An 11,144-nucleotide genomic window follows, 5' to 3' on the forward strand; every position below is an offset into this window, starting at 1 on the left:
GTCAGAATTTCTATTAACTAATTTTTTTTTTTTTTGGCAAATTCAAACTAAATAATAAGGTGATGGTGAAAATTATTAACAAGAGTAAATAAGATGAATGAAGATATTAATTCACTCAATAAGTAAGATGTGGTTAACCCACACTGATCTAATACTAAATAAAAATTTATTAACGTGCATGGTTCAAACCTAAAGGATATATAACATTTTCCTCGTTCGTTTGGAATCTGATTAAAATAATTAAATTAACATTATTCATATTGAAGTTTTGACATATATTTAGGAAAATATCAAATTGTCATCGTGCCCGTATTATATATAACTGTTTGTTGTACACTAAAACAGCTTTGTAAAATGGTCCGATTGATTGACAGGAAAAGAAGAAGAAAAAGACGAGGAAGAAAGAATTCATGAAGAAGAAAACCTAGTAGATGCAACGACAATTTCATTTCATCTTTCTTTGTTTTATCTGCAAATAAATAGTGTTTTTTTGTGCAAAAAAAAAAGACATAAAGCAGAAAACAAATTTTAATTTTTTTAATTTCTATACTAAGCGAATGGAGAATAATAAATCAAAGAAATCCGGATCGGAAGGCCAAGAGCAACAATAGAGTTATTTAATAAAGATTTGGAAAGATTTTGAGTCTCATTTTCATTTAAAATCCTTCATAATAAAAAACAAAAGTTAGATGAAATATATATAATATAAAATAAAAAATGATATAAAAAAAAATAATATATATATATATATATATATATATATTACCAAGAAATTCTGACGTGCCAAATATGGCACGTCAGGAATTTATGACGAAAATTCTTTTATCTTTTTTTATTTATTTTTTAATTTTTATATCATGTTTATATTATATTATATTATATTATATATATAATATATATAAACATTATATTCACTGACGTGTCAAAGTGCCACGTCAATATTTATTAACTTGTCACTTTGACACGTCAAAAATTATTGACGTGCCACTTTGACGCGTCAATAATTTATTGACTTGTCAAAGTAACACGTCAATATTTACTGACGTGTCTAACTTTGACATGTCAGTAAATATTAAATTATTAAGTTATTTAAATAAAAAGTTTTAAAATAAAATTGAATTCAAATTTACTGACGTGTCAAATATTGACACGTCAGTAAATCCTAACGTATTATATTAAACACGTCAGTAAATGTTGACGTGCCACTTTTGGCACGTCAGAAAAAAAATTGTTGACGTGCCAATTTTGGCACGTCAACATTTACTGACGTGGCAAAAAATGAATACTGTTTGCCACGTCAAAAGATTGCCTTTTTTTTGTAGTGTATGTAGGGGTGGGTAGATTAACCGTTTATCGCCTACCGACTGCTTATCGACCGCCACCGAATCGTCATTGATCGACAACAGACTTTCGGCGGTCGGTAGGCGGAATAAAAATACTGTTTCAACATCGGTTTGATTCGGTAGGTGGTAATTTTTTATTTTTTTATCAGTTGACCGACTTAGTCGATTTTTCAAGTAAATTTTGAATTTTATTTGGTAACTTTCTTTATTGCATGTGTTTGTCCAACTCATTTAATTTGTGGATGTCATTTTGGTTCATGTTCCATAAATTTACTTTTTATTTTCATTTAAAAAACATATTATTTACTGATTCTGTAGTTACAAAGAAATTGATAAATCTTAACATAAAAATTTGTAACCGACAATTAATCTACTTAACCAACCACCAATTAACCGAAAAAGTTGAAACTATTCATTGTCGGTATGAAGTCATTTAATTAATCGACTTAACTGACTTTTACGAATTGGTAGGTGAAAATGCCCCTATCGACACCGACCGAACTGATACTCACCCCTTCAAAATTGAACATATGGTCGCAGTTGCGTAATTAAAAAATCTTTTCTGCTTTTCTTCTTTGCCGTTTTTCTGGACTATCTATGTATATGGACTATTTTGGGCCTTTTCCCTTGCTACAAGTCAAGAAATACGAGCACAATTTGGTAGGGGTGCAAAGGCGGTTACGGTTAGCGGTTAGTGGCAATAACCGCTAACCGTAACCGCCTTAGCGGTTAGTAAATTTCACTAACCGCAACCGCTAACCGCTAGGCGGTTAACGGTTAGCGGTTAATCGCCGGTTAGCGGTTAGTGAAATAGATAACCGCCCGCTAACCGCTTTTTTAAAATTGAGTTTTTTTTTTTTAGCCTTTTTTTAGCCTCATTTTTTTTTCTTGTATTTTTAATATCTTCTTGGGCCCAATTGCTATAAAAAGAGCCCATATTGAAAATCCAAAATATTTGACCCAAAATTTACATTTACTTGTACTTTAAAAAAAATTTCTTAAATATTAAATCATAACCGGTTAACTTTTTTTTTTAAAAAAAAAAAAAATTCAACACAACATACAAAAAAAATTTCAGAATTCAGACAACTGTCACAACATATAAATAAATATATAAAAAAAGTTCAACACAAAGCATATAAAATAAGTTCAAATAAAACATTAAATGATACAAATAAAACATTAAAACTTCATCAATCCTCTCATTTGGTCCTCTAGCAAATCCTGTGGACATCAAAAGAAGAAAAGTTATAATATTAAGGCACAAGCATGTATACATATCAAAACGTGCTTAATATAATTGTATTGTAATTAAAATACTATGACAATTCAAAAAATAATAACCTTCGTTACTAACAAACCTCTAGGCAAAAGAAGAAGCAGCACTTGAACTTGAAGGTTGAGTCACATCTATGAATAAATAATTAGAATAAATTAATAAATAATGAAAACTAAATGAAGTTGCAAATAACTAATTTATAAACATTTACCTAGCTCATCAACTTCTGCCAAAAACTCCTCCAACTCGGCATCGCTTAGGCAGTTCTTTATCCAGTCGTGTGTGCAAATCAAGGCTTCAACGGTAAGTGGAGACAATGAACTCCTAAAACAATCTAATACACGTCCACCGGTGCTAAATGCGGATTCAGAAGCAACAGTGGAAATAAGAATGGCAAATACATCACGAGCTATCTCTGCGAGGATAGGGTATTTGGACGCATTAACCTTCCACCAACCTAAAATATCTAAATCTTTTATTGTTTTTTCACACTCATCCAATGAATACTGATCAAACTCCGACTTACATGCCAAATCATCATCTTCCTCAACGTGTTGGAAAAACATCTTCCTAAATTGGTAGTCGCTATCTTCCAAAACATCACAACCAATATTCAAATTATCACTTGAACTTCCTACATTTGCCTGAATGGTAGACGACTCACTAGCATTAAACTTATTGTATTGGTCCATCAAACGTTTTATGAGGGATTTCACTATTTTCACTATGCCTTTCGCCCGCTTAGGAACTTAATATCTAATGGTAAATGGTAATGTTCAAACTCCTAAATCCTAAATTCCTAAAGTATCTAATAATGCTTTAATTAAATTGTAGACTTGTAGTTATAAGTAATATATTGTTTAATTCAATTGAATCAATTGTGATTATCATTGTACATGAATCATATGATTAACTTGTAGACTTATGACTTATGACTTATGTCATATTATATATGTGTTATTTATTATTATATAATCATATGATTTAATGATCAAGTCATCATGTGATATAATCATATCAATTATAGTGATAATATATAAATTACTAAAATTATAATGATAATACATTAATACTTAAATTGTGTTTATAAGTAACACATTGGTCATTGTTTAATCCAATGTCAATTACTTAATTTGATATTATACAAATCATATCATCATTGTACATTAATAATATGATTCACTTAAAGTCTTGAATAAAGTACTCATTGAATCATGTGATTTAGTATTGATATTATACATTTATATTATTCATATACATATGTAGACTTATATAGACTTATAACTTTATAACATACATTGGAAATAAGTCTCTAGATATTTAATTGTTATATTAGTATGAATTGGTATACTTATGAGTTATGTCATATTATATATGTATAATTTGTTATTATATAATCAAATGATTTAATGATCAATCTCATGTGATATAATCATATAAATTATAGTGATAATATATTAATACTCAAATTGTGATTTAATTATTTTTTAAAAAAATTGTGATTTAATAATCAATTGATTATGTTATATGTATAAATATTTTTATAATTATAATTATAAAAATATATTATATAAAAAGGCGGTTAGCGGTTACGGTTAGTAGACCCAATAACCGCTAACCGCTAACCGCTAGGCGGTTATAGCGGTTAGGCGGTTAGCAGTTAATGCGGTTAGGCGGTTAGACGGTTAGGCGGTTGGCGGTTATAGCGGTTAGCGGTTAGCGGGCGGTTTTTAACCGCCCGCCTTTGCACCCCTACAATTTGGGAAGAGCTCAGTCTTCTGTTCCCATCAGCCGTCACTGCCCTTACAACTTACAATTGCAAGTAATCAAACCACCTGCAGATCAGATGTAACTATATGCTGTCAATGTTGTGTTGAATCTTCACCATTATGAATTTTATTTATAAATAATAAAAAATAAAAAAACTAATTCGTTTTGATGAAAATTAAAGAGTATGTTTGAAATTGTGTTTGAAAATTGATCGAGTTTTAAAATCAAAACAAACTTTAAGCAAAAACTTTATTTTTAAGTTTTTCCCAAAATTGCATTTTGGCTATTTTTAAAGTAAAAAGTCAAATATATATATATATATATATATATATATATATATTTTTTACTAAACACGTCAGCTTTTTGTTTGGTACAGTTTTTTATGTACTAAAATTACTTTTTAAGCTCTCAAACGCAATCTCAATCAGGTTTTAAATATCAACAGCTACCATTAATGACTTTTCGAACTCATCTTGGAACATAATATAAATTGATGTACGTATATATATTTTAATTTCTAGCATGCCTTAGCAAATGCATATTTACAATGGGAACTTTTTGGCTTATATCATAGTAATTTGAGTAATATCAGGGACCATATTTTTATCTTTTTTTTTTTTTTTTTTATCCTCCTAATTTCTAAAGTTGATGTGACTTTCAAAATCATCATTAGATCAAAATTCAAGTATAATTCATCTAAAATTTAATAGTGATTTTAAAAGCCATATTAACCTTAGAAGGATAAAAAAAAGATAAAATAATGGTCCTTAACATTACTCTAGTAATTTGCACACAATTATTATAACACAAATCGTGAAATGGCCTTTGAAAATGTTTAAAACATTACTCCATGCAAGTCCACATCAGGCTTAAATGATCTTCATATATTTGAATTCCAAATTCACAGATACAACTTGATGCTAATAGTAAAATATTCTCTGGGAGAGAGATTTCACCGATCAAAGTAATATTTATTTCACAAGTGTCTTTATTTTCTCATGATCATAGATTAATACTGCATCTCGATCATCTTATTAATTAAAACTAATATACTAATTATATCAGTTATAGGCTTATAGCTAAGCTGCCTAATTAATTTCCATATTGAGCCTTGTAGTCACTCCAAAGCTGATCAACTGTCTTCCCTAGCAGCTCCACGAAGTAGTTGTCAGTGTAACCATCTCTCATCTTTTTGTTGAGTTCTGCCACAAACCCATCCTTGAGACCATTGCAGTAGTCTAGAAACCGCGCCGTCACCGAGTAGCCCTCGTCCCACCGATCCCCGCCCCCAGGCTGCACCCAGCCAGAAGGCACGTAATCAGCCTTCAACCTCACAAAATCAGCAACTCCTTCAATCAATCCTCCGGGAGCTTGATTGTTACCATTCCATTGCCATATGTGTACCATTTCATGGTAAAGGACCCCATTGAAGTCCCACTTGATATCCGCCGTTATGTTTCCGATATAGTTGGCACCGACGTGAATTTTGTTGTTGCTAGTGTACGCGATTCCGTCCATGTCATCGACGAAGAGGCTCACGCGCTCGACGCTCTTTCTGTCCGCCTCGTTGCTTTGTTGAAAGAGGTTCCAGATGAAGTTGGTGGCGGACGCCATCGTTTCCTTAGTGTAGTCGACGCCCAGCTCATTATTGAAGCGGACACCGCCTGGGCTTGTTTCCGCCCGGTTCGTGACAATGTAATCAACTGCGTAGGTGCCATGCAGGGCTGCTAGGACTAGAAGAGAGGAGAGGAAGAAACTGAGGTTTGCCATGGTTTCTTTTAACTCTGTTTTTCAGGCTTAATTTGCATTGTGTTCTTGCTCCAATGTATTTATATAGGGTTGGCCTAATTTCAGGTTCCTTACGCAATGTGGAGTACGTTTGTCCTACTCTACGGTAAGAGCCGCGTAACTAATTGGAAATTTCCAAAATGTAATTTTTTTTCTCGAGGTATTAGTTATAGGTTGATCTTTCTGGCCGTGTGGAAATTGCATGCAAGGAATTGCATATGATTTTCCTTTCCCCACTTTGAATAGAAAAAAAAAAAAAAAAGAAAAAAAAAAAGACTTGCATATGCACTAGATAAGGGCAAAGGGTAACCTCATATTAGGCAGATGATTAATTCACATAAAATGGATGAATTATAAAAAGTCTACGAATGCTAAGATTCATATTGATTTTTTACTAATAAGATTGAGTTTTATAAGCGATTATTAATTATGGATACATACAAGTCTTTTCAAATGTGATGTGATTTTTAAAATTGCTATTAAATTTGAGATGATATATATATATATATTTGGCATGTCCACATAAGAGGGGGAGGAAAAATTTAAACTAGTGACTTCCGCTTTATAATGTATAGTTTCCAACAGATTGAACTATTTAAGAAAATGTCATTATTATGAAGAAAAATACCATTTTTTATTTTTAAAAAATACCAAATAAAAGAAAGGCAAAAAATAGATAGGGTTGCTTCGGACATTTTTTCCATTTTCCATTTTTTTTTTTAAAAAAAAGGTAAAAGTTGAGCCTTTAGCATTTATCTTCTTAAAAACATCTATTGATGATTTTAAAAATTACATCATAGTTAAAAAAAACTAAAAAAAAAATTTATAATCCCCATTCTTACATTACTCAGAGCGGTACCACCCCTATATTTAAAAAAAGAAAAAGAAAAAAGATTACAATCAGGATTGACTTGTCAAAATCTAACAGCTAGCGCTCATTTCGTTAATCTGGACCGTTACTTGTCATTCTAGAATTTGTCACATTCATGAATTTAATAGTAATGTGAAGTAAAGAAAAAAAACAGTCATGTGGAGCCGGCGGCCGGTTTTTTAGACTTTAATTTCTGCGATTTTCTACTTTGGATGGGAAGATTTTCAAAGGTTGAAGTCAAAAAGCCAACACGGTAGGATTTTTTTGGGGGTTTTCTTAAAGAAAATGAAAGAATGGAATAGAATCTCATCCTTTTTAATGCAATATTTCGTGAAATTAGATGGAATTACGTATTCCTGGCCTCTCATTAAATAAAGTGAAATGTCATTTTAGCCTCAGATTAATATATATAGACGGTATAATAATCAAATCATGTGCTTTTTTCTTTTCTTTCTAATGAAAATTGCATTAAATTCCTGTAAATCACATTGTGTGTATATATATATATATATATATATTATAATCCTACATTAAAAAAAGAAGAGAGTGATGAAGTGTAATTCAAACCCTTTAACAGATATATTGCCATATTGGCAGGCATGCTTTTCACTAGAATATCAGTCGTAAATCTTAAATATCCAAATAAATGAAAGAAAACAATAAAATTAAATTGAGAGTTTTTAAAGTTTAAAGCGATAATTATAAAATTGTTGAAATCAAAAGAATAATTAAATATTTATTCTGCCTCCATATTAAATAAATAAAATAAGCCAAAAATTGACGAAAGGGTCTGTTAGTCACGTGACCAAGACTCAAATCCTTAATTATTAAAATTAAAAACATCAGTCATTATCTAACACGGGATCAAAAGTCTCCAAAGAGGTAATTCAATCGACTGAGACCACACCTAATGAAGTGGAAGTCACTAATTTGAATCTCCCTTTTCATCTTGTATGGACATATCAAAAAAAAAAAAGACCAAAAGTTAGGACCTGGATCCTCTCCATTTCATTTGAGGATCTATTTAATTATTTTTAAGGAGACAATTTTGTCATTTTATATTTTTGAATAAAAATACTCTCCAAAATAAGTAATTGGATCCCTCCATTTCATTCCCCTCTCCCTAATTAAGGCTACATCACGTATATCATGTATGGGACAATTTTGTCTAGATTATGACGTTAAACTGATAACGTACGTGGGTTTTTCTTTTGTCTTTTTGGTGGAAGAAGCTAGTGAAGCAAGCTAGACCTACCAAAGACGACAACTCATTTTTTCTTGATAAGACAAATAATAATTAAATGGTGACATAAATTAAGGTGGCCAGATTAAGACATATATGATTTTTTTTTTTTTTTTTTTTAAATCAAATGGGAGAAAGCGAATTACAGTCTAATTGACCACAAAAGAGATGGATACTCTGATAACAAAACCCAAAAAGTAAATGCAAAAATGAGTTTAATTTTTTGGGGAAGGAAAGGAGAAAGGAAAAATGAGTTCTAATTTGGCTTAGGTGAGAAAAAAAAAATTCAGAAGATTTTTTGAATTTTCTTTACGGCTTCTAAGCCAAAAAAGTAATGCTATTTATTATAATATTATAATACTTCCATTAGTCCATATAAATAAAATGATATAAGATCGAGTGAAAATTATTATTATTATTATTATTTTTAGAAGTGTAAATTCAATGACTAATTTTTATTATTATCACAATGATAGGTCTTAGCTAGGTTGGCAAACCGCAAAAGTCTTTATCCTGATCCAAGTCTTGGTCAAAGTCGATGCCGTGCACAAAACCAAAATAGAAGAGAACTGAAGAAGGACGTATCTCTCTTGCGTCATGGATAAACGCCCATAATAATTAATTTGTAAGTAGTGCGAGGACCACCTTGCAAGTTACTAAAGTTCTTACTTCCTATATAAATCATATAGCACCACTGCATGTCTTGTACAACCACAACCACAACCATGGCTCACCACATTATGTTTTCCCTCTCTTTTCTACTAACCCTAGCAGCCATTGAAGGCATTAATGCAGTTGACTACGTAGTCACCAACACCGCCGGCACCACTCCCGGTGGAGTTCGCTTTAACAACGTTATTGGATCTGACTACAGTAGGCAAACCTTGATTTCCGCCACGGATTTCATATGGAAGACCTTTCAGCAAAACAATGCCGCCGACAGAAAGAATGTGCAGAAAGTGAGCTTGTTTATCGATGACAGGGATGGAGTTGCATTTACTAGCAACAACGAGATCCACGTCAGCGCGAGATACATCAACAGTTATTCGGGTGATGTGAAAAGAGAAATCACCGGCGTGCTTTACCATGAAATGACACATGTTTGGCAGTGGAATGGTAATGGGTTGGCTCCTGGAGGATTGATCGAAGGAATTGCTGATTTTGTGAGGTTGAAGGCAGGATATGCGCCAAGCCACTGGGTGCAGCCTGGGAAAGGTGATAAATGGGACCAGGGATACGATGTTACAGCTCGGTTTCTAGACTATTGCAATAGTCTTAGAAATGGGTTCGTGGCTGAGTTGAACAAGAAAATGAGGACTGGTTATAATGCTAACTTTTTTGTTCAACTACTTGGAAAATCTGTTGATCAGCTCTGGAGGGACTACAAAGCCAAGTATGGAAATTAGAGGGGCTGGTTAGAACTATATTAATACGATAAATAATGTATCCTGCATCATGATAATTGATGAAATAAATAAATAAATTATATGAATAAATGTTTTTAGATGATTGTCATGGGTTATTTCATTGTTTAAATATAAATTAGACATCGATATAAGTTTCTAACGCAAAGATATCAGACATCAATATGGGCTGAGTGCGAAAATTTGTTTTATTCCATGGCTGCTACAGTGCTACTCGCTGTGCCTTTCACTCTTTATCTTCAAGATTTTAATAATAATATAATATGATTTTGAGTGGTCTAAGTGGTGAACATGTGTCATTCCACCAAAATAAAGCCTCCACGATTGAGATGTTGACCTTTACCAATACGAACAACCTCTGCTCTGGATGGACCCAGGAGACATTTATGCAATTTTACTGTTTGGATGGCTAAGAGCCCACAAAGCAGTGCGTTCGATTTGACTTAGGACGAGCTATTCTGCCAAGTCGATCTAAGGGGGTGATTGTTAAATCCCATGATACTGTTCATTACCCATTATACTATTTATTTCATTTTTTCTAAAAACAACATTTTTACTTTTATATCAAATCATTTATTTTTTATATCACATAATTTATTTTTTATTATTATTCAAATAAAAAAATCACTACAAAACAAAATTTTTTACTTTTTAATACCACTTTTTCATTTCCCAAACCAATAATTATTATTTTTTTGTTTATTCTTTTTATCCATGAACAGTGTGGTGGAGAATGAACAGTGTCATGAGATTTAAATCTTGTTTGAACTTAAACTTAAAACAAGTTATTCTGTCAAGCTTTTTGGTCTTTTTTTACTGTACGTTTTGACCCTATAAACATTAATTGTAATTAGTAAAATTTTATGAACTATGACTTTATAGCATTTGAATCAACTTTGTAACACCACAAAACTTGCTTCCGGCCATCCAACGTTAGAATCACTAAGATATATATGACATTTTTATCAAGACTGGTATGATGGAAATTAAGTTTTGTTGCATCATTTTATTAATCGAAATCTTTTAGCTAGTGAGGGCTTCCACTTTATATTTTTTTGTGCATCGAAGAAGTTTATATAGGAGTACTATAAGGATTTTAGTGGATTTCACACGCTCTTATAGTAGTCTCATGTCAGTAAAATGTGCACAATCTCCAACTCTGCGTGGGAAAGGAACGATATATATATATAATATAAGCAATCGTCTGAAAACATTTATTTTGATATTTTATTTATTTCATCAAATATGATGATACAGGATACATCAAATATAATAATATTAATGAACTCTTAATCGGCCCTTTTTAATTTCCATACTTGGCTTTATAGTCGCTCCAGAGTTGATCAACAGACTTTCCAAGCAATTCAACAAAAAAGTTAGCATTATAATCACTTCTCGTTTTCTTGTTCAACTCCGCCACAAACCC

The 11,144-nt window shown here is 31.7% G+C and overlaps 3 protein-coding genes across 3 annotated transcripts in view; 2 read left to right on the forward strand and 1 right to left on the reverse strand.

The window, feature by feature from the left end:
* The window catches only part of LOC132177173 (methylthioribose kinase-like), a 22,562-nt gene that overhangs the window by 9,879 nt on the left and 1,539 nt on the right, over positions 1-11,144 (forward strand). The window lies entirely within an intron of this gene.
* On the reverse strand, positions 5,262-6,173 carry LOC132179676 (uncharacterized). The gene has a single exon (XM_059592430.1). The coding sequence runs from the start codon at positions 6,160-6,162 to the stop codon at positions 5,485-5,487; it is 678 nt and encodes a 225-aa protein (XP_059448413.1). The 5' UTR covers positions 6,163-6,173; the 3' UTR covers positions 5,262-5,484.
* Positions 9,001-9,804, forward strand: LOC132179324 (uncharacterized). The gene has a single exon (XM_059592029.1). It carries the CDS (start codon positions 9,020-9,022, stop codon positions 9,698-9,700), a length of 681 nt encoding a protein of 226 aa, XP_059448012.1. The 5' UTR covers positions 9,001-9,019; the 3' UTR covers positions 9,701-9,804.

Source organism: Corylus avellana, chromosome ca4 (genome assembly GCF_901000735.1).
Source record: "Corylus avellana chromosome ca4, CavTom2PMs-1.0".
In the NCBI taxonomy this organism is placed as follows: domain Eukaryota; kingdom Viridiplantae; phylum Streptophyta; class Magnoliopsida; order Fagales; family Betulaceae; genus Corylus; species Corylus avellana.